The sequence below is a fragment of the Indicator indicator genome, chromosome 18 (assembly GCF_027791375.1).
Source record: "Indicator indicator isolate 239-I01 chromosome 18, UM_Iind_1.1, whole genome shotgun sequence".
Taxonomy (NCBI): domain Eukaryota; kingdom Metazoa; phylum Chordata; class Aves; order Piciformes; family Indicatoridae; genus Indicator; species Indicator indicator.
Window position 1 is genome coordinate 12,315,091 of NC_072027.1, and position 24,136 is coordinate 12,339,226.

Below are 24,136 nucleotides of genomic sequence, written 5' to 3' on the forward strand. Positions count from 1 at the left end.
ACAACTGAGGCATTCAAACTTCTGTGCTCTTTGCAGCCCCTGAGCAAGGAAGGGCACAGCCCGCATCATCAACCGCCCCGCCCACCCACTGTCTCCTCCTCCTTGCAATCAACAGCTGGAGAAGCTGATCCAATAGAATCCAGTGCATTTATTTCTTGCAATATCTGAACGGGTGCTTTCAGCTTTGGATTTTAACACAGACAAATTCATGGGTGCAAGTTTAATGACAATCAGTAGTAGAAGCAAATCACTGTATAAAGCTTATAGGGAAAAAAAAGCCAAATGAATAATTTTTTTTTTCCCCTGGGAAAACAAAACAAATCCCCCACCCCTTCCAAATGAAGGCCTCATGGAAGCAAGCATACCCCCTTCAGAAAGTTAGGAACAAATCAGAAGCAACTGCTGGTGTAGGCAGTCAAATACAAAGCATTCACTCTTCTAGAAGCAGCTAATTTGAACTAGAGGCAAAAAAATTTACATGAGCTCATCAGCCACAGATAGACTGTGGTACGTAAAAGAGCAGATCCAGGAGTGTAGAGCTGCAAAGTTTAGTATCAGATAAATGAATCTGAGTCATCGATGAGGTGAGGGAAGAACTGTACTGAAGCTTTGCAAACCTGGTATAGCCATGAACTGCGCATCAGAGTAAACCTAGATTAGTTGGTTGACACTAAAACAAGGGCTGGAGTACAGTGAGATGACCTCTAGCAGGAACACCCCCTCTCCCCCTGATCTTCTTGCAGTCCTGTGGTAACAGGCACTTCAATCAACACTGCTACTGGAATCCCCAGGGGAAGAGAACACCAGTGCTGCCAAGGCAGGGTACAGCTTCAAAGTAAGATTGACTCACCCTGAACATTAAAAAAACCAAACAAAAAAACCAACTGAAATTAGTGCTGTGTGCCTGGAGGTCTAGTCAAGACACCAACACTTTTACACAATCATACTGCTTAGAGGAATAGTGAGCTACCGCAGCCTTCTGCCTCAGTGCGCTGAGCAGGCCGCCCCAGCGCTATGGTACTAGCTTGCTTCAGTCTGGATTCAGAAGGTACAAAGTTGACAACTTAAAGCTTTATTGTAGTTTGCAATAATATAAACAAGTGCTGCAACTCAGTCAATGTCCATTTCTGGAAGCTTCTTCTCAGGGGCTGTGGGAGCAGCGGTAGCAGCGCTCGGCTCAGCAGCTGGGGACCCACTGTTGGTGTCCCCTTGCCCTTCTACTGGTCCATTGGGTTCAGTTGCTTTCTGCTCCTCCTTGGGGAGTTCAACTTTGGGTTTTGGTTTTGTGACTATGGGATTACAAATGCTTGTCAGTTCCTAGGAAACAGAAATAAAACACCGTTAGAAATCATAGAACTGTAAAATTGTTTTAGCTGGAAAAGACCTCTAGGATTAAGTCCAAGAATCAACCTAACACCACCATGGCCATTAACCTATGTGCCCAACTGCCATTTCCACACATCTTGAACAACTCCAGGAATGCTGACTGCATCACCTCCCTGCACAGCCTGTTCCAGTGCCTGACCACTCTTGCAGGAAATAATTGTTCCTCATGTCCAACTTCAATCTCCCCACCACAATTTCGGGCCATTTCCTCTCGTTCTAATGTTTTTATCTACCAAGTTGTACTTTAAGCTGTTGCTCCAATCAACTGTTGACCCTACCAGGTGGATACTCAAGTTGAGGACTGATGTTTCTCACATATTGCTCATGAGTGTGTGCTGGTTAGGGGCCAGACAGATCCTCTCTTGCCTGGAGAGGGACAAAAGAATGACACTCACACAAACGGATTGAAGTGTGATGGAAAGTTCAAATGGAAAAGCAGTTGGTGAGACTACAAAAAACTACGAGCGTAGTGGCAAGAATATCCCAAAGCATACAGAGTCCCTTATAACACCCTAAGACCTCCCAACTCTTCCCTTCTCCCCACCTGAGGGTCTACCCAAAACCCCCAGGGCTCCTTCTTCCCCCCCACTGCTAGGGTAGTCTCAGGCTGGCCAGGTCTGAGACTGCCCCCTCCATCCCCCCCTGTTCGCCTCCTGGCATTAGGCCTTGACAGACTTAAGAGGCCTTGAGATACTCCCCCACTGTTACCTGATAAGAGAGCATCTCCCATGGGAATAGAGAGGGAAGAAAGAGAAAGGGAGGGACTTTGCAGATGGATTTATAGGGCGCAGGATTTATGGGCAGAAATATGCCGTTTCCTGTGTCCACCTTATTGGGTTGGATACTGAGGACACCAGAGGTGTAACTCATGTGGCAGTAACAGGAGGCACCCAGCCTAAACTGCCAGAGAGTGGTAGATGCCCAATCTCTGGAACCACTGCAGGTCAGGCTGTTTGGGGCTCTGAGCAGCCTGCTCTTGTTGCAGATGTCCCTGGGTTAAACTGGATGACCTTGAAAGGTCTTTTCCCACACAAACCATTGTAAAATTCTATGAAAGGACTTACTTTAGTTTTAGCTTGTATCTCTCTTGCTTTTATAACTGGGTCCAAGGTAAGACTTCTCTTGTTTTGAAGATTAAGTTTATTGTTCATCCACTCCATGGCTTCATTTGCACTCTTCTCCACCTTTCCGATATCTGCTTCATCTAGATGGTCATACTGTTCATCCTGAAACAACCAAATTAATTGCAGCCATGCAAATATTTGCATTGAACATCTGAACTGCATGACTGGTTCTTGAACACACCAGAAAGACCATTAAGTCAGAAGGCTGTTCTAGTTGGCAGAGCAATTAAGCTGATGATCCACAGCTCTGTAACCAGAGAAATGAAATTATCCCCTCCCCCAGGAAATCAACACCTAAAAGACTGTCAGGTTTTCAAGCTAACACCCACTTCTGAAAATACAGCACTCAGAAGCCAGCCAGGAGGGTAGCACCAGCTTTGTTTAAAGGTTCTTAGTTCAAACTCGAAGACTCAGACCACAAGTTAAGGCTTGGAAATACCTTTGCTTTGAATGCATGAACAATTTTCATGTAATGTTGAATTTGCTTCCCTAAGTCCTCAAATGCTTTTGGTCTTTCCTCTGATTCTTGAAATCTTGCTTGAATAGGTTGACCCAGAGTCTGAAATAAAAAACAACAGGTAAAAAAAAAAAAAAAATCACATGGCATTAAAATATGGTCCTGTAAGAACTGACAGGGTGCATCAGCATCTCTCAACTCCTTGGAACTTTCACCCCTCCCTCCACTTGCAGGAGGAATTGAGGCTCTCTCAACCCCATATTGTTACAGGTTCATAGGATATCTGCTCCTCAGATACTTAACATGCAAACCAGGAGGTTGTCACCAGTGCCAATCTCCAACTCAGTAGACCTAAAACAACTCCCTCCTTCACCAAAGTTCTCTAGTTCAGTTCCAGTGGGACTGTAAGAGCCACTCACCTTCAATTCTGTCAATTTATCAATATAGATTTGTTTCGGTTGGTCTTCCCCATCCTCATAAAGCCAGTTTTCTGTATCCTCCAGTTTCAGTGTGAAACTATTCCGATCCTGAAGCAAACCACACGAAGATAGGTGAGTGTGGCAGTTTGGGCTGGGTGCCCCCTGCCACTGCTGCATGAGGCACACCTCTGATGTCCTGGGTGCTCGCCCAATAGGGGTGGACACAGGAAACAACGTATTTCTACCCATAAATCCTGCGTCCTATAAAGCCATCTGCAGAGTCATTCTCTTCCTCTTTCTTCCCCCTCTGCTCCCATGGGAGATGTCCTCTCTTATCGGGTAACGCCGGGGGGTATCTCAGGCCTCTTAGGCCTGACTAGGCCTAATGCCAGGAGGAGAATGGAGGGGGGGGGGGCAGTCTCAGACCTGGCCAGCCTGAGACTTGCCTAGCAGTGGGGGGGGGGGGGGGGGGGAGAAGGAAGAGCCCTGAGGGATTGGGTAGACCCTCAGGTGGGAGGAGGGAAGGATTGGGAAACCTCTGGGTACTATGTAAGGAACTCTGTATGCTTTGGGATGTTCTTTTCCACTATGCTTTGTAGTTTGTAGTTTTTCCTGTATTTTCACCAATCGCTTTTCCACTTAGACTTTCCATCACTCTCCAATCTGTTTGCGTGTGTCATTCTTTTGTCCCTTTTGGGGCAAGAGATGTTCTGGCTGGCCTCAAACCAGCACAGTGAGATAATTCCATTAGCTAGTAGATGGCATTGGATTATTTTTGGAACCTTTCTGGAAGGGTTACAGGTTTAGAATGTAAAGAACTCTGAAAAATCTTGATCCTGCTTTAGTGATAAAGAAGAAATAAAATAGTCTTCAGTATGGCTTCATGGCGGTGACCAGGCCTATGGAAGAACTATCTAGGACATCCCCAGTTTAGTTCAATACTGACACAGAAAAGCATATTTTTGCCTTTTCTCTCTTCACATTCTCATCACAATATGATCAAGTCTGTGAACAGAGTAAAAGTCATCTTTAGCAAAGGTGTGATGAATCTCAGTTGTCCTAATTTCAGCTCTGCTGTAGGTATCTGGGCTCTGCAGACGCCCTGCTGGCAAAGCGCCCATTACAATCGGTGGGGGTCTAGTCAAGAGTTCAGAGCAATTCATCTGACTCATGTAATCATCTCACCTACAATTACAGTAATCACAGCAGGCTCCTTTTGCACACCAGAGAAAGCTAATTAATGACACCAAGAGATTTTTAGGCAACCTGTTCAGATACAGCAGTCAGATTAATCCCACCTTTTGTACAATCAGTGAATCCCAGACTGGTTGGGCTGGAAAGGACCTTTCAAGCTCATCTATTCCAACCTCCCACTGCAGTCAGCAGAGACATCTGCAACTAGAGGAGGTTGCTCAGAGCCTCAAACAACCCGACCTGGAACACCACCCTCTGTGTGAACATCATTTCCCTTCTCTCCAATCTGCATCAAACCAACCCTCCTTGTCCTGCCACAACAGGCCCTGCTCAGAAGTCTGTCCCCAGCTTTCTGACTGTCCCCTTTAAGCCACTGAAAGGCCACCAGAAGGTCTCCCTGGAGCCTTCTCTTCTCCAGGCTGAAGAAACCCAACTGTCTCAGCTTGGCCTCACAACAGATGGCTTCCAACTCTCCCTGCATTGCTGTGGCCTCCTCTGGCCCTACTCCAACAGGTCCATATCTCTGCTGTACTGAGGACTCCAGAACTGGCCCCAGAACTGCAGGTGGGGTCTCAGCAGAGCTGAGCAGAATCCCCTCTTTTCCACCTGCTGCCCATGTTGCTGGGGATCAGCCCACGACACTGTTGGGGCTTGGCTGGCAGCACACAGTGCCAGCTCACGTCCAGCTTTTCATCCACCAAGTCTTTGCCCACAGGGCTTCTCTCCATCCTCTTGCTCCCCAGCTTGGACTGACAACATGGATTGCCCCAACCCAAGTGTGTTACCTTGCAAACATCCTACAAAGACCTGTGTCCCTAAAAAGAGCTGTTGGAGTATTTTTCTTTTTAAAGTAACCCTATGTATTAACAAAGAGCAAAAATAGAACTGGTTGCCTTAAAAGGCTAGTGCAAGTGCTCCTAGCCTGCTTCATCCTACAAACACACACTCTGGTAGGATCTTAACTGCTGCAACTGTTTTAGCAAAGAACACACAATACACCCAGGGTACCATTGGCCTGTACTTGGGCTACATTTAGAAGGCAGCTCTTCAGATCCAGGGAAGTTAAAAGCAACTTCTCTGTATTTAAAGTCTAAAAATATGGTCTAACAGCTTCTGATACAGACCAGAGGTTAGGAAGGACATGGACCTATTGGAGCAAGTCCAGAGGAAGGCTGCAAAAAGCGGTCTAGGGAGCTGAACACCTCTGCTACAAGAACAGGCTGAGGGAGCTGCAGTTGTTCAGCCTGGAGAAGAGAAGGCTCTGGGAAGACCTTCAAACAGCCTTCCAGTCCCTGAAGGGGCCTACAAGAAGGCTGCAGAGGAACTGTTTACAAAGGCCTGCAGTAATAGGATGAGGGACAATGGGACAAGGGTTTGAAAGTAGAGGAAATTTAGATTGGATGTTAGGAACAAGTTCTTTACTATGAGGGTGCTGGAACACTGCAACAGATTGCCCAGGGAGGTAGTTGAGGTCCCATCCCTGGAGATCTTCAAGGTCAGGCTAGACAAGGCTCTCAGCAACTTGATCCAGTTGAGGATACCCCTGCTGACAGCATGGGGATTTGAACTAGACGACCTTTGGAGGTCCCTTCCAACCCAACCCAACCCATTCTGTGGTAACAGAACAGATGACAATCAATCTGGCAATACTTACATCTTCACTAACAAACTTCTCATAAGCCCCACAGAGTTTGTCTCTCATCTCATACACATACTCTTCCACCGCATTTTTGGCATCATTCCTCTCCTTCTCTAGTTTATCCTGCATTATCATCTTACCCTGTGAACAAATTAACAAGTTATTAAGCTAAAAGGCTAATTATTTAACATTTATTGCCAGGTTGCCTGGTTAGCAAGGCTTTTGTTTGACTAAAACTTCTGAAATACTTTGGTTTACAGAACTGTTCTAAACATGAATAAAAACTACTTTCATTTTTTGTGGCACAGCTGATACATCATAGAACACCACTGCTCCAGCTGAGCAACCTTCACCCTGATGGCAGGAGCCATCAAGTACCATGTAACTGCAGGTGATGGTGGATATAACCACCCTGTGAAGCTGCCTTCCTGCAGAACAGCTCCAGTGCATTACAGCACTCACTTCACAGGAAGAATATTTCTTGGCTTCATGAGGCACTCTTGTTCTCCTCAAAAACCTATACTTTTCCCCCACTTTCATTTTAACTTGATCACCCTTAACCATGTTGAATGAACATCAACATTTTTGGCTAACAGATGAAACATTTAGCTAGGGCAGCAGGAGTTTACCTCGTTCTCAATGAATAAGTTCAGCATATCTTTTCCAATCTGCCACACCAGCTGATTCTCAATGGGAAGGTCCACAGTAGTAGTCTTCACTTTAGCTTTCTTGGCTTGAGGTGGTTGATCCACTTTCTTGTCTTTTGAGTCAGCTTGAGAAGTCTGCATTAAAGAAAGTCAAAGTAAAACCAGCATCACCAGTCAGTGAAAAAGCAACCCTGAGGTAATAATCAACAGGAGCACTACCTGTCATTCTGGCACTACAGCTGCTAGTCAGGTAATTAACAAGATCATTAACTGCCTTTTTCTGGCACACTGGCTACACTCCTAAGGCCACCAGTGTGCTTTCACCAGAACACTGCTCAGGTATTTCAAACTAAATGATTATTTGTCCCAGGAATAGGAGAGGTCACCTGTTTTATCAGTACTAGGTCACCTAACAGGTCAGCAGTTCTCTATGCCATTCATGCACTGCTAAAACTCTCATCACAGACTGTCATACTGCTCATCACAGACTGTCATACTGGAGTCTGTTTTGGACAAAGGGGACATCGAGGTGCTGGAGTAGGTTCAGAGAACGGTAACAAAGCTGGTAAAGGGTCTGCAGAACAGCTCTAGCAAGGAGCAGCTGAGGCAACTGGGGTTGTTCAGCCTGAAGAAAATGAGACTGAGGGGGAAACCTAATTGCTCTCTAACTCTCTGAAAGGAGACTGGGGCCAGGTTGAGGTTGGTCCCTCTAATGATGAAGAGGTGACAAGAGCAAACAGCCTCAAGTTGCACCAGGGGAAGTTTAGTTTGGACATGAGGAACAATTTCTCCCTCAAAAGGGCTGTCAAGCCCTGGACCAGACTGCTTAAGGCAGTGATGGAGTCCCCATCCTTGAAGAGGTTTCAAAGCCATGGAGACGTGGTGCTGAGTGCCATGGTTTAGTGGTGACATGGCAGTGCTGGGTTCCTGGGTGAACTTCATGATCTCAGAGGTCTCTTCACCCAAAACAATTCTACACATCCCAAGAGAAGCTTAGCTTCCAGAGCTATGCCAAATGCAGTAGATGCTCACACACTACATTCTCAAGAATCTCCCACAAATACCCTGTAAGAAAACAGAAATCTCAGACATTCACATTACCTCCATCTCTTCAGACTCTGCCTTGTTCTCAGGTTGAGCCTGCTGTTGTTCTTCAGCCTTCTGTTCTTCCTGGTCTACTTGCATCTTCTGAAAATCAGAGATCAAATACAATGTACCAAACCGTGGGCATACAAGTCCTTGCTCCAGTGCTTAGGCTGATCACATCACTTACATTCATTAGGCCAAAGACACAGAATGAAAACTGAAATGGAGCCCCATTAATTACAAATCTTTGCTTAGGCAAACAACACTCCCAGCATGGTTAACAACTTCTGTATCTCACAAGAGACCAGGCACTGACATAACTTCCATTGGTACTTCATCACATGTTCATATTTTATCTACTAAATCTTTAGTCTCAGAACCTAGAAAACTGATGAACAGCTGGCAAAGTAGGTAAGAGCAATACAGAGTCTCCTACCTCCTCTTCTTTTGCGTGCTGATCTGTCTCCATAGGCTCTTCATTCTCATCTGATTTATGAACCTCCACTAGAGATGCACTTGAAACACTGAAGATACCATGGATATTCACTCTAACTTTGACCTTCACTTTCGAACTGGAGCCATCTGTTTGAGGAGTGACCTTCTGAACCAAGAAGTGAGCTAAATAATCCCAGAGAGAAAAAAATAACCATTTGGTTAACTTCATCACTGAGTGTGGAAAAACAACCTGACTGTGGCTGACAACAGATCACAATCACAGTCAGGAGCATAGAAAATCCTACAGGTTTTTTTACTCAGCAGTGCTATGCAGCGCTACAGGCTGGGGTCAGAGTGGCTGGAGAGCAGCCAGACAAAAAGGGACCTGGGGGTACTGATTGACAGCCAGCTGAACATGAGCCAGCAGTGTGCCCAGGTGGCCAAGAAGGCCAATGGCATCCTGGCCTGCATCAAGAATAGTGTGACCAGCAGGAACAGGGAATTCATTGTGCTCCTGTACTCAGGACTGGTTAGGCTGCCCCTTGAGTACTGTGTCCAGTTCTGGGCCCCTCAATTTAAGAAGGACATTGAGATACTTGAACATGTCCAGAGAAGGGCAATGAGGCTGGAGAGAGGCCTCAAACACAAGCCCTATGAGGAGAGGCTGAAGGAGCTGGGACTGTTTAGCCTGGAGAAGAGGAAGCTTAGGGGTGACCTCATTGCTGTCTACAACTACCTGAGGGGAGGTTGTAGCCAGGAGGGGGTTGGTCTCTTCTCCCAGGCAACCAGCACCAGAACAAGAGGACACAGTCTCAAGCTGCACCAGGGGAAGTTTAGGCTCAAGGTGAGGAGAAAGTTCTTCAGAGAGTTGTTAGATGTTGGAATGTGCTGCCCAGGGAGGTGGTAGAGTCACCATCCCTGGAGGTGTTCAAGAGGGGACTGGACGTGGCACTTGGTGACATGGTTTAATAGTCATGAGGTCTTGGGTGACAGGTTGGACTTTGACGATCCTTGAGGTCTTTTCCAACCTTATTGATTCTGTGATTCTCGGACTCAGAAACCAGAAATTTCCTGTGGTATGCCATAAGAGCTGGTGCTAGTTGGATCACAGTGGAGACTACTTAACTCTGACTACACCCCTTTCAAGTTTGCTCCAACATTAGGATGCTCTATTATGCTGTTTATCCAGCACCACTTATTTTACTGTAAATCCAGGACTTCGGAAAACATTTCCAGACCATACAAAGTCTGAAACTATAGAATTGTCTCACCTATAGCAGGATCTGGGTAAGGGAGCTCCTTGGGAGAGCTGTAGTATGCCTCAAGAGTAAATGGTTCCTTCCTGTAGAATGTGAGGACCTTGGAAAATGGAGCAGGATGATTCTTGGGGAAGACCTCACAGTCACTGTAAAGAGAAAACACAGTACTCAGAATCACAGATTTTTTTGACTGGACAAAACCTTTAAGATCATCAAATTGAACCATTATCTAACCCTACCAAGTCTGCTGCTAAACTTCAGCAGCACATCTCCACAGCTTTGAAACCCCTCCAGGGATGTGAAGCCTACCACTGCCCTGGGCAGCCTGGGCCAGGGCTTGGCAACCCTTCTGGGAAAGAAACTATTTCTAATGTCCAACCTAAACCTCCCCTGAAACAACTTGAAGCCGATAGCCATATAGGCAGTGCTAAGCCACTAACCACCCCTGGCTTTTTCCACTGTCATCAATTCCAGAAACTAGCAATGCTCAGACTGTGTAGTGGATATTGTTTTAGAAGTGTTCTTTACTCTAGCTGTCAGCTTTAAGCTATATGTAATCATGCAAGAAGAGTGAAAAATTTTACCTTAACCCTTCCTCTGCTGGTGAATTCCATCGCAAAGAAATGGGATAGGGTATCAAATCTGTGATGGAAAACTCTCTCACTTTGAAAGCTGGCGATAAAATAGCACACTGGAAGAGCACAAGAGCCATATTACAAACATTCAAACTTCATTTAATTCACCAAGCAGCTGTTTACGCTGCTTAGTATGTAGATTTACTCTAGGTTAAGGGACAATAACACTGCTGGACTTAAGAGCTGCATAACAAGCTCTGAAAGCTCACAAATACCCTCCCTCTTCAGGAAGTTGGCACAATCTGTTCACCCTGAAAAGGGAAATACACATTTTAAAGCCATCAGGTTTGGCTTGCTATGGTTTGGCTACCAAATGGGTTTTAGTGCCAACATAAGAAAATCAGAAAACCCCAAGTAAAGTTACTTTGGAGTAACAGACCCAGGCTTTTTGCATTACCATGACACAGAACTCTTTCCAAGGAGATTCCAGTCACATCTCTCTCTGTTTCATCAGAGCCAGAAAGCCCATATTGAATATTTAGAGGAGATGTGACCAGAGTAAAAATTACGCTGCACTCAAGAGATGCTAGCAGTAGTAACAATAATTTACTACTGCTTAAGCCAGTCCATGGTGAGCAATTCCGGTTAAGGACACAGATTTCCATAGGCAAGGACTTCAGCTTTCATTTCCATCCATCTTATTAATCACCTGACATACCACTAGTACTGCATTTTTTTCCTCTGTTTAACCTAAGCACCTAAAGGAGCCTGGAGGAGAAAACACCATCATAGGAGCTTTATTGGCCCCCCAGCTTCCAGCCATAGCAGAAGCAGGGAATGTTTCACTTCAAGTGACACTGACCCACTAATTTGGCTTAGACAACCAGCACAAAGGAATCACTTGAAGTTGCTATTTGCATTCTTCCACCTGCTTTCCTGAAGCTTATTCAAATACTTCCTGAGTATCACAGAATGGACATGCTCAAATATTTATGGAGTGCAGTCCTCACAGCTGAAACCCAGCACTCTTTACCTGCAGTGCACAACCTCGTGCAACAGCCTCATCTGCATTCAAGGTTGTACTGACTTCCTTGCCAAAAAATTTACTGATCTTCTCTTTCACAGCAGGGATTCTTGTGGTGCCACCAACAATCTCTACTGCATAGATATCCTCCTTCTTTAACTCTAGAAAGGAGTCAGACATTAACTTGAGTTTTGCATGAATATGCTGACAAATTAAAAGCTCTACTAGACCAAGCACTATTTTAAATCTTGTTCTCCAAGGTTCTAAGCAATTAGAATTTCAGTTCTTTGCTTTTTAAAACTTCTCACAAACTAAGAAATTGTTCGTGTGCTAAACCTTCTGCCCAAGTTCCTCTGACACCCAGAGGAAGGCTGCATTACAGATGTCTCTTTTCTGTGTAGAACACAACATGCTTTTACACTTACTGGCTTGCTCCAGTATGCTGCGAAGGGGTGGTTCTACTCTTGCAAGGAGCCCATCACACATCTCCAAGAACTTGCCCCTGTTGGAAGAAGCCATCAATAAAGCCAGATTACACCACAAGCAAATTAATACTGCAAATACAACAGGATACCAAGATAGACAGAATGCCAGCTTACCTACCTACTGCAGGAATTTACCCCTCTGCAACCCTGGTTTTAAACTTACTCAGTATATTCCCCAGACAAACTGCTTCAGGTCAGAAAGGACCTTAAAAATCATCTAGTTCCAACCTCCCTGCCATGAGCAGGGGAACCAACTGCTAGATAGTTGCTCAAAGCCCCACCCAACCTGATTCTGAACAGTGGCAGGCTCAGAGCCTCCACAGCTTCTCTGGGTAACCTGCTCCAATGCCTCACCACCCTCATGGGCAAGAATTTCCTCCTAATATCTGATCTAAATCCATCTTCTTCCAGTTTGAAGCCAAAGTTCCTCTCCAACCTCATCTGGAGCCCCCTTCAAATTCTGGAGGGCTGCTTTAAGGTCTCCCTGGAGCCTTCTGCAGGCTGAACAACCCCAACGCTCTCAGCATGGCCTCACAGCAGAGGGCTTTCAGCCCTTGCTGTTTCCTCCTCTGGACCTGCTCCAACAGGTTCATGTCTCTCCTGTGCTTAGGAGTCCAGAGGTGGTCCTAGCACTGCACGTGGGGTCTCAGCAGAGCGGAGCAGAGAGGCAGAATCCTCTCCCTTCACCTGAGGCCCATGTTGCTTGGTATCAGCCCAGGACACAGCTGGCTCTGGGTTGGCAGCACACAGTGCTGACTCACACTCAGCTTTTCAGCCGCCACCAGCCTCTTCTCCTCAGGACAGCGTGGTTCTAGGAATCTAGGCACACTTCCAACTTTTGGAGGCCTCCCTCTCAACTCAAGGCCACTGACCAGTCTCTAAGTATCATCATTTTGAGCAGCAACCCTGCTCATGTTTTTCTGGCATTTACCTTCTCCCTCCAGTTCTGAGAACATTTTTTTTTTTTTTTAGGCTCAGTCCCTCTTCACTGAAGGACTTTCTAAAGCTAACCTCTGCAAGTGTGTGAGCATTACCTGTTCATGGTTCCAGAGACATCGATGTCATTCATGAAGCACTCTATGTTCATGGGGAGGTCAGAGGCATTAGCACTCATCAGTTTCTTCAGTTTCTCACACTCCTGGTACAGCCGCAACAAGGCACGGATCTTGGACTTGATGTCCAGCTTATATTTCTTTCCAAATTCTTCACAGAAGTACTCAACTAACACCTCATCAAACTTTCTGCCTCCAAGTGTGGTATCAAAGGCTGTAGCAAGAACCTTAAAAAAAGAGGAAACTCTTCCGTAACAGCACAAACTGTCATCACTTCAGTGAAACCTACCAACAGTTATCCTCAAATTGTTTCAAATATAGCCCAACTTTAAATCAACTATCACAGTACTGTTGCAGCAGTACAGCTCTTCCTCTGCAATCACAATGAAAAAAATGCAGACAAGTTCTTTATCCCATCCCTGACATCAGAGAGGAATTTGTTTTCATTATCCTTGTCTGTAAGTCTAATCCATCCCAAAGAGTCTCCTGGAAGGCTTTCAAAACCTACCTGGATGTGTTCCTGTGCAAGACTACCCTAAGTGACCCTGCTCTGGCAGGGGGGTTGGACCCGATGATCTCTCAAGGTCCCTTCCAACCTCTAATATACTGTGATACCGTGAAGAGTAAAGCTGTCCCACACTTATCCTTCACATTTCATGGACACTGTTGGTGACAGTTAAGCTCTTCCCTTACTCCAGCATGGAAGTCTGGAGATCAAGTCCAAACCCCCTGCTAAATTTAGGAGGGGCACCCACAGCACCTTTCACAGGATCACAACTGCCAGGTGGCTTTGGAAGCTCTCCAGAAAAGAAGACTCCACAATCTCTCTGGGCAGCATGCTCCAGGGCTCCAGCACCCCCACACCAAAGAGGTTTCTCCTCCTGTGCAGCTGGAACCTCCTGGGTTCCAGTTTGTGCCCATTGCCCCTCATCCTGTCCCTGGGCACTACTGACAAGAGTCTGGCCCCATCCTCCTGCCCTCCACCCTTTAGCTCTTGCTGAGCACTGAGCAGATCTCTAAGGCTCCTCTTCTCCAGGCTCAACAGCCCCAGGGCTCTCAGCCTTTCCTCCTCACAGAGACGCTTCAGGCCTCTCAGCATCTTTGTAGCCTCCACTGGACTCTCTCCAGTAGTTCCCTCTCTTGAACTACAAAGCCTAGAACTGGACCAAATATTGCAGCTGTGGCCTCTCTCCCTAGGACAGAGTAGAGGGGGAAGAGACCTCCCTTTACCTGCTGGTCGCACTCTTTATGCGCCCATTACACAGTGTCCTTATATTTCAGTGCAATCAAGCAGCAATTGCATCACTAAGATTTTACAGTCTGTGGATGGCAACTGCAGTAATAGTTATACACATCCCAAGATGACTCTTTCAAAGTCTACCAAGCATTCAAAATGCTGTTGGAGAAACAGCCATCATTACCACTGAAATTCTGGCAGCTACACAAACATTAGACCGCTCTGAATGGTGACTCTCAAGTATTGCAGCACGAGGAGAAGAAAACCATCTGTTATCTAAATGATAAAGAGCATCCTTGGGCAGCCAGACCTCCTGTAATGAGGTGACAGCTTTTAAAGGAGGTTTATTAAGACAAGGCAAGGCTTAGCAACACAATCTGTTCAGAAACTTATGCTGTAAGCAGAGTTTCCAAACGCTGCATAGCTACTGTCCATTTGAATCACATCCCAGTTTAATATTTGATGCTTCATAATGGTGGAACATGCTCACAGCAAGCTAAAAATAAAACAAAGAGAATAAGTGTTGTTAACTCTTGCAAACAGGTGTTCACTTCTGATGAGGGAATTATCTACAAAGAATATCTGTAGCCCAGCCACCTCAGCTAATTCTACTCTTTCCATGTATTGTGATCATTGTTTTTTAGCAACAGTAATCAGTGAAGTCTGACATTATTCTCAATACTCTTCCAGTCTAGGGTTGATCTTCACACTGTTTTAACTGCCTTGCTGTCCAGCTCTATTCCATACTGAAAAGCATCATTGATATTTCCATGGTTTCCAAGTTTAAAAGACAAATCTGAGGGAAGGTTAGGTTGCCTAAAGAGGAAAATTGAGAAACAAAATTCATTGCAGAACTCTTGCCACCTACACTCAGAAGTGCACCATACTTGCTTAGCTTCCATGCCCAGCTTTGGAGTTTTTGCTCTTACATGAGCACCACAGTGAGTGTGCAGTGTTGGTCACTTGCCCCACTCTAGGAATTCCTGTCCATACTAGAACCCAAGGCTGAGCTGGAGTATATTTTGCAAGCAACATCCAGTCAGATATGAGAATCTCTACACAGATCATGTATTGCAAGTTTTTCACTCTTTTCCAAAGTCTGCTGATTAAGGCTCATTTGCTTCCTCCACACATCGCTCAAGCTCTCCAATTCCTACCCTATTTCAAACTCAAAGTGCAATCTGAAGATAAATTGAGCTGTCTGAAGGCTCCTGGGTGAAGCCAGCAGGCCATGTCTGCACCGAGGAGTATTTCTACCCACAATTAAACTGGATGTGTAATGGATTGTTTACTTTCAGTTTGCCTTTGTTGAATGCACAAACAGAAACTTGATATGCAGAGTGCCCCATATCCACAAAAACAACATTCCGTGGCTTCTCCTCCAAGGCAGGCAGGTCTTGCTTATAGATTCCGTAGGCAAGGGCAACTACAAGGGAAGAAGAGTCAAGGAATACAGTTAGAACATTCCCTTTTGTAATTCCTTAAGAAAAAGTGGTACATCAGTAAACAGCATTAACATTTCAGCTTACTTGTCAAGCTACACAAAATTCTCTTGTTAAAGGATTAACTCCCAATGCTAAAAGAGCATGGAAAGACATTAAAGAGAATTATCCCCTCTTAGCAGCTGCATTAGGACAGATACTCAAGAAGTATCTTCATGCCTCTATAAAGCAATATAAAAAAAAAAAAAAAAACAGACCATATCTTAAAATAGATCAGTTGGTGAAGTTTAAGTTAACAAACCCAGAGGGCATGGTTCAGCAACAGATTAAAAGCCCTTTTATCTAATTAACTTCAATATCAAGTGAAAAAAGAAAATATTACCTGCAGTTGTTTCATTTATTAGTCTCAGACAGTTGAGACCAGCAATCTGGGTAGCATCCATCACAGATCTCCTTTCTGCATCTGTGTAGAAAGAAGGAACCTGCAAAAGATCACACAATATTAACATTTAGAAGAGGTATCTTTAGCAGAGTTACAAGTGTGTGGAGCGAGTCAGTACAGAGCACAGCTGAGGTATCCTTCAGATTTATTAATATTTGCTTCAGTTGCAAGAGAAAAATCAAAGCAAAACACACAAGAAAAAATAAAGACAGTTACTTTGTGAATCTTGCCATTCTATTTCAAGCCACTCATCGTACAAGCAAAGAGCCAGAAGCAGGTAGCAAATGTTTTTTATGCTGTTAATTAGCTGCAATTTAGGACATTTTACCCTTAATGAAGAAGAGATGTGAGTAAGATTCAGTTTTAAACAGCAAATAGCTAAATATTCCAGTTTAAAGGGCAAATTAATGCTGTAGTCACTGCATTTTATGACAACCAAATAAGTGACTTATTTGCTATTCCATACTTACAGAAACAACACAGTCAACTACAGGCTTCTTAAGAGCATTCTCAGCAGTCTCTTTTAGTTTGGTAAGGAGCATTCCCGTCACCTGCTCAATAGTAAAGTTTCTTTCTTCTTCCATATACATGGCCTTCGAATAAAAATTGTATACACAAACATTACACCACAGTAAAATGCACACTTTGAATACATAAGGAACATATACAAGAAGCAGTCTTTACTAAAATCAAGTTATCACTAGGGCAGCTTAAGAGGATTCCCTGACAGCCTGGCCTGTGCAGAACAGTTAAAAGGAGGTAACATCAGCACTGGGATGAACATTCAGGAACTGACACAGCCAAAGCTGCTCTGCCTTCTGCATTTTTTCAAATCCTGACTGCCAGCTAATACCTGGAATGCCTCCCTCCCTTTGGTTTTAACTTAAAATAGATCAGTTGGTCTTGAATAAGCTAATTAGCACTAAAACCCAAATAGGAAGCTCCACCTGTTATTAAAAAAAACAATTCTCACCATTTCATGGAATCCTAGCATGGCTGAAAGGGATCTCTGGAGACTATCCAGTCCAGCCCCCTGATAAAGCAGGGGCCACCACAGCACCTTGCACAGGATCAAAATTGACAGGTGGTTTGGAAGACCTCTAGAGAAACACACCACCACCTCTCTGGGCAGCCTGCTCCACAGCTCCATCACCCTCACACCAAACAAGTTTCTCCTCATGTTCAGAAGGAACCTCCTGGGTTTCACTTTGTGCCCATTGCCCCTTGCCTTGTCATGGGGCACCACTGACAAGAGTTTGGCCCTATCCTCTTGCCCCCCACAGGTCCTTTAGCTCCTGCTGATCATTGATCAGATTCCCTCTCAGACTGCTCTTCTCCAGGCTCAACAGCCCCAAGGCTCTCAGCCTTTTCTCCTCAGAAACGCTTCAGGCATGAGATGCTCAGCAGCTTCAGAGCCCTCAATTTTACCTGAGGTGCTGACACCTTCCACTCTTGGAGCATCTGGGCAGCCGCTAGGCAGGGACACTGGTCTAGTAGCTTGTCTTCCAAATTCAGTATGGAGTTAAGGACAAAAGCACTGCATTTGGCTGAGACCAGCTTTGTAAGGCAGAGAAATTCCACAACTAAAACCAGTCTTGGCTAGCACTGGAGAGCCCATCTGCATCCCTTTTCATCCTAATTTAAGGCTTTCCATTCACAAGAGAGCAGAAACTACAGCAAGCAGATTCAAATAAAAAGATAAAAGGGGAACTTATCAGTTTCCTCCCCTGGCTCTATTCCAAACACACCAGACTCACCTTGATGCCAGTTGAGCCTGTTGGCAGCTGGACAAGTTCATAGGCAAGGCTTGCTTTTTCAGCTTGAACAAAGGGATCTGAGAATGCACGACCATGAAATCTTTTAAAACTTTGTACTGTATTCTTTGCATTTGAAATAACCTAGAGGAAAAGAAATCTTTAATACAGCGTGTCAGGGGAACATCTGAATTTCAAACAGAAGAGTTTTCTTCTCATGCTTCTCTCACCAGAGAGAGTACTTTTGTTGTTTGTATCTTAATAATATCAAGAGTTGCTAGAAGGCAACTTCTCTCCAACCGCTGAGGTAACCTACAGGAATGAGATATAAAATACAACATGTGCTGGAAAACTGAGCCAAGAGTCTATCAAAAAGTGATTCCATTAGGGCTAAATTTTCTTAGGACGCATTGGCAAAGTGCTCTTCCCATTTCCCTGTGTCCTACCATCGCAGCCAGTAAAGTTCAAACACAACAAGCAGGTTGATATAAACTCCAGTTAAGGTTCATCACATGCATCTGACAATCAACACATATTCTCACAGAACAGCTCAAGTCCCTTGTCAGGAAGCTTTAAAAGGTCAAGAGGGCCCTACGGTGATACCAAGCTGAGAAAAGGTAGATTGTCTTTCATTAAGAGATCAGTCCAAATGGAGAAGTGAAAAATTGTTCTATCTGGCATTCAGGTGGTGCAAGGGAAGTTGAATTCCTCACTGAGATCAGAGCAAGACACATACCAAAAGCCCACAGTGAATGACAAATCAGAGAAGCACTGCACCATGGAACATATACCTGTGGTTCAGATTCAAGTGTCTATTTCCTCTGTAACCTGGACTGGATTTGCTGTACCTTTAGTTTCTGCAGGACATACCTCATCTCTACTGGATCTGTGTCAGTCAGTTTCTTTAAGCTAAGCAGACACTCAATTCCAGAAAACAAAAAGTATCTGTATTTCATTCTAGCACAGTTCTTCTGTTCTTGAACAACATAGTTGTAATCCAGTCATTTTTGAGTTCTAGATAATGCATCTTCACACATCTCTAAGTATTTTAGGCTAAGAAAACCCAAGTGTTTGAATAGTCACTTCCTGTAGAGGACTTCAAAGAAAAATCATGGGTCATAGGGGTTTCACAGCAACACAAGGTATGACACAACAGGACCCAAACGGCATGAGGACAAATCACCTTCACTTCTCAGTCATTAAATCATATTTACCTACCTACACCAACAGAAACTCGAAGTATAAGCCAGAAGGCCTAAGACAGTTAATTAGTTTGTAATTCAACTGGAGAGTCAAGAAAGTTAAGATATATTTACACTCTGCTAAGACTATGCACTTAATGGAATTCTGTAGAATGCAGTCAGGTAATTAAAACCCACCACAATGAACTGGAATGAGCTAAGGCAGGATGAAACACTACTGCTTAGCTTTAGAATTTACATTTGAAACAACAAAAAAAAGAAATATATCAGCATTTATGAGGCAAAGACTGTTTTGTGCATTTCACTGTGCAACCGCCAGCCCTTAGATTTCTGCCCCAAGATGACAAAGCAGCATTACAGGATGAACAGCTGAATGAAGCTCAGCTGTTCCTTACACTTACAGAGGCACTACGACAGCAGCTCAGAGACATTTGTCATCTCATCAGAGATAAAAAACCCACATCCTGACCATCTGATTTCTGCTGAAGCTGCTTTTACCCAAACTAGAGCTCACCTGGCTTTTAGCTGCAGCGCCAATGGAGCGGTTCTTGGGTCCAAAGGCTATACATGATCTAGAATGAGAAGAAAGATTTGCAGTTAGCGAGTAGTCAGTAGAACTGCACTGCAGATCTTTCCATGGTAGTAATCATGGACTAGAGGTGTTTTAAATGGTGTTTGGTGCATAAAGGAAATTGGCCACTCACTGCAACACATGCATGGAATGCTCTGGGAATTCTGGAAAGAACCAGGCACTCTGAATTCAGTCAGAACAGCAAAGCTCCTCATTGCAGGACAGCTTGCTTCAAGCTTTATATCTAAGTAGCAACTAGTTGGGCATGCACCTTATCTCAGCAATAACCCATGGATCTAAGCCACTCAAAGGTAAAGCTGTTCACCAATAATGTAGGAAGTATTCAATTGTCCAGACAAAAAAAACACATGAAGTAAATCAGATATGGAAAGAAAAAATCCTTCCTACAGGTCTGTACTAAATGCTAACTAAGCCTCCCAGCAAACCCTTCAAGAGCAGGAAGGAAAAGCCTGCAGAGAAAGACTGGTGCTTGAGTTTCACCACTGTGCATTACAAATAAACATCACACTTTACTCCAAACTAGTTTGTGACAGTTTACAGTTCTGAGAAATCAAGGAGACAAAATAAAAATCAATCCTCCTTCCTGGAGGAATTCCTCCTCCATGAAGCCTCTTGATTTCCATATCTAACAAACTGTAGGAGTCCTAAAAATATTAAATGTTTGCAAAGAGATGTAGTGATGGGAGGAGGGGTAATGGCTTCAAACTGGAAGACGCTGAATTTACATCAGAAGTTAGGAGGAAATTCTTCCCCATGAGGGAGGTGAGACACTAGAACACGTTGCTCAAAGAAGTCGTGGCGGCTCCAAACCTGGACACGTTCAATGGCAGGCTGGACAGTACCCTGAGCAACCTGGTCTAGTGGAAGGTGTCCCTGCCCATGCAGCAAGGCTGGAACTAGATGATCTTTAAGGTCCCTTCCAACTCAACTCATCCTGTGATTCAATGATAAATCCAGCCCTCTCATCCAAGTTCCTCATACCACCGAGGTAAACTTCCTGAGGAAAGAAATTTGCTATTAAGCAGATCTTTACTACTCACACAAAAATACCAGCAGCACAATCAAGCTGCTCTCTATGCAGCAGGTCAGGAATCTGCTTTATAGCAGGGTTATGCCATAGGCTGTCACAAGAAACAAATCCCAGATGAGGCTGAGAATTACTCTTCCAAACAGGAACTGTCAAGACCAGAGCTGAAGACTCCAGTGATATAATTGTGTTTGCTTTATATTTTCTTCCAATTTACTAGTACCAACTGAAGCAAGGCCCACCCTAAAGCAGATGTTCCAACAGAACTCTCATTTCTAAATGAATCTGTTATTATTTGAAACAACTGTTCAGTGGATTAGTTAACAAAAAGTGAGCTAGTTCTGTGCTATGAGGAACAGGAGCTGCAGAGCACAGCCAAAATTCTAATGAGCCCTGCACAGGAAGCTTGGTTATTAATTTACTTTGCTCTCCAGAAAGGAATTAAGACACGAATTGGTGCTTTTCACCTGGACCAAATAAATACCCAGCTACTTCACTTCTAGAGTCACAAGCCATTAGCCCCCTTTCACCACAAATTAACTGATTTCAATTATAGACCTCTTTAAACTGCCAGATGAACATTTCAAGGTAGAAGGTTGTCTTGACAGAAGGATACAGCACGATGATCAAAAGACAGTGAATAAAACCCTTAAGTGTCTATATTCTTAAACAAGCCCTTGCTTGGCTTTATAAACAGACAAGCTTCTCCAAGGAGTGGAGCTGGACAGACAGAATGGTTTTACTTGGGTTCCACTTCTTTCCATTCCAACCCCTCCAGTCAACCCAGGCTCCCAACTGAGGCTTAAGGAGTCACACAGAGACCCCATGCAAAGGTAAAGGGGCATTTTCAACCAGTCTCATTTAATCAGCTCCCCATAGGAATCAGGGTTAACTCATTAAACACTACACTATTACTCACTGGAAACCGAAGAGCTAACCATAGCATTTTGAGTAAAACCATAATCACGGTGAATGTCATCAGAGGTCTAACAGAGCAACTTCAGCAGAGCTTTGAGCTTCCTTAACACACCTGCAGGCTCTGCTTCACCCTCCCACCAGTTGTTACATCCATGGAAGCCATCCCCTGTCCCCTGACAGCATGTTTCCTCCACACTGCAGTTCCTCCTCAGTTCTAGCTTCATGAGATCAATTACAGCTACTTGATTTAATCCAAGTCCCTCCGTCCTTACATGGGTAATGAACCTTCTTTTTTTCTTCGTCTCTCATTTTCCACTTGCTTTCTCTATACTTTAAGACCATTCATATTCAAAGACAAACATGTTTTGCACTGCTTTTGGATACGCACATTCAAATTGTGGAGGACTCTGGAAGAATGCAAGTACAGAGCTGAAAGCGTATGTGATGAGAACGTCTGTGCCACTCAACCAGATATAATGTGTTCAGTAGGGTTTACTTTTAACACTAACGATTGCAATTAACCCACATTTGCTAATCCTTCCCAACACTTGGAAGTCATCCTAAAATATAATGTTTAACTCTGACCATGGTTAGATCCATGAGGAAACTTGTTACACCACCTCACACCATCCCCCCACAGCTCACTCTACAGAAATGCTGAGCACTTTCTGAAGCAGGCTTTGTTTCCAAGATCAACACTCAGAAGTCATTAAGAACATCTTTTAATTGATGAGTTAGCTTAGAGAATGGTTTTGCGTTTCCTTCAGAACAGGATTGGGAGATTAAGACTTGTTAAACTCTTACTACTTTCTAATTCTCTTCCAATTTCACTTCAGTTTTCTCATAACCAAATTCTTTCCTGCATTGCAGCTCATATTTTACGTGGCTCCTCTCCTTCAGTGAGATGTGTCCATATCTCAAATAAATACAAGTGGAACTCCCAGAGAACCAGAGTCCCAGAGCTATTAGAAGACTGCAATAAAATATTTCATATGAATTACTTTCCCAGCATATCTAAGTTTTAAACTTCCATATTCTTGAGAACGTTTAAGAGACTGGTCTTCACTTTATCACACGTACCAAATTAAAGATTTCCTTCTCCATTTTATTCATTGCTTTGAGACATTAACAGGCTGAGGTATTGTCTAATTAGAAGCAAGGTCATTTTATACCTCTGCTCTTTTCAAGCAAATGTGAGTGATATTAATAAAAAAAAAAGTCCAAAACTGAGATGATACGATTGTCTGACCAAGAGAGCTATTTGCTTCTCTATCTTCTTAATGTAAAGCTGTACAACAACAGGACCATGCAGAAATACTTTTAGAGAGCTTTCCAAACAACTCCTCTCCAGCTCTGATGCACTAGAATTTTTTCCCCATCTTTATTTTGAAATTTATCCTTAGAAGAGTTCCCCTTATTTTAGCTGTCCCTCTCCTTCCTTCCAAGTTTCTTATTAAATCTAGGAAATGCACACTCTTGAGAGGTGTGTGGGAAGGATTATTTGTACAGATAGAATCAGAATATATAGTATACGTTGTAAAGTGTAATGTACTTCGGGCCTCAAATAACCAGCAAATTGTGCTGTTAGTCCCCTTCCCAGAAAAGGGGCTGTCGGGCACCTTACTGCACATTCACATTCCACTTCCCTATCCCTCTAATTTGTCAATCTGTTGGCTAATGTCAAGGGAGTGTTTAAAAGACTCTCAAATACTCAAAATTAGGTGTAAATTTTGTGAAACTCCCTGCCGAACAAAGGAATGGCGAAGGAAAAGGAAGGCTGCTAAGCAGCTTTGCTAAGCTTTTATCCAACGGAAGGCCAAGGAGCTCGCACAGAGCTAAGACCAGCTCAGCCTTCACCTCCGCGCTTCGGGTGCGCTTGGGGGAAACTGGGCCCGAACTGTACGGGAACGAAGAGATATGGTGTGGAGATCTGGAGGAAATTAGGCTTTGTTACTTTCAGCAGTGGAAACTAGGGTGGCTTTTCCTTAAATTCACGGGCTTTGTCCTTTTAATCAGCACAGCCCTGCTTCAGGGAGGACAAACTGGTCACGCTGCACTAAAAGCTGAGGAGCACAGAGGGTCACCCGACCTGTCTCTCCACGTTCACCGTCTGATCGCGGCTTTCTTCCAAGACCCCTTTCTCCCGACCCGCCGCAGTGGGAAGCGCAGCGCAAGCCCCGTCCCCAGCTCGTTTCCCTCCCCGCGACACGGGTGAGCACGGGCCCGGAAGGCTCCGTCCGCTCCGCGGGAAGGCCGCCAGCCCCAGCACCGCTGCCTAGCCCGGCGGCAAAACAGCGCGGCCCTCCCCGCGCCTCACTCACGGCGTGCTGCGGTCGCTGTACTCGTTCGCGATGGTCTCGATGCCACCAGCGCGGGCCACGGCCACATAACAGCTCTGGAAACCCAAATCGATGCCCACGACCGACATGGCTGCAAGAGGAAAGCGAGCTGAGGCGCCTGAGGAGCGGCGGCTCGGCCCGTTTAAATGCGCGGCGCGACGGGCGCTGCCTCCTCAGAGCGGGGGGGACTTCTCGAAAGATCCCGTCGGGCCGCGGCCGGCGCAGCGCGGAGGGGAGGGGGAAAACGTCGCGAGAGTTCGGGCGGCGGCCACAGCGCAAGCGCGGGAAACCCACCCGAGGACGGGGCTCTGTAGGCGTGTGGGCGTGGCCGTCCGTAATGTCATGTCCGGGGCCGGCAGTCACAGCGCTCTGTCCTGCCCCTTTGCCTTGGGAAAAATTGG

General features: G+C 44.8%; 1 protein-coding gene across 3 annotated transcripts; it reads right to left on the reverse strand.

Annotated features, from left to right (window-relative positions):
- Positions 1 to 152: 152 nt before the first annotated feature.
- On the reverse strand, positions 153 to 23,849 carry HSPA4 (heat shock protein family A (Hsp70) member 4). 3 transcript variants are annotated; one of them, XM_054389211.1, is made up of 19 exons: positions 23,718 to 23,849; positions 19,374 to 19,431; positions 17,661 to 17,801; positions 16,374 to 16,496; positions 15,844 to 15,943; positions 15,312 to 15,445; positions 12,765 to 13,009; positions 11,671 to 11,747; positions 11,255 to 11,406; positions 10,237 to 10,337; positions 9,659 to 9,792; positions 8,377 to 8,570; positions 7,356 to 7,362; positions 6,849 to 6,991; positions 6,235 to 6,360; positions 3,387 to 3,494; positions 2,950 to 3,069; positions 2,451 to 2,612; positions 153 to 1,317 (listed from the first exon to the last, which is right to left on the reverse strand). In XM_054389211.1, the coding sequence occupies exons 1-19, from the start codon at positions 23,822 to 23,824 to the stop codon at positions 1,111 to 1,113; spliced, it is 2,439 nt and encodes an 812-aa protein (XP_054245186.1). In that variant the 5' UTR covers positions 23,825 to 23,849; the 3' UTR covers positions 153 to 1,110. The 3 variants fall into 3 exon arrangements, with proteins under 3 accessions (XP_054245186.1, XP_054245184.1, XP_054245185.1); XM_054389209.1 differs by lacking the exon at positions 7,356 to 7,362 and adding an exon at positions 7,968 to 8,054 and having other exon boundaries at positions 6,849 to 7,001; positions 8,389 to 8,570; positions 10,231 to 10,337; XM_054389210.1 differs by lacking the exon at positions 7,356 to 7,362 and adding an exon at positions 7,968 to 8,054 and having other exon boundaries at positions 6,849 to 7,001; positions 10,231 to 10,337.
- Between the last annotated feature and the right edge of the window lie 287 nt (positions 23,850 to 24,136).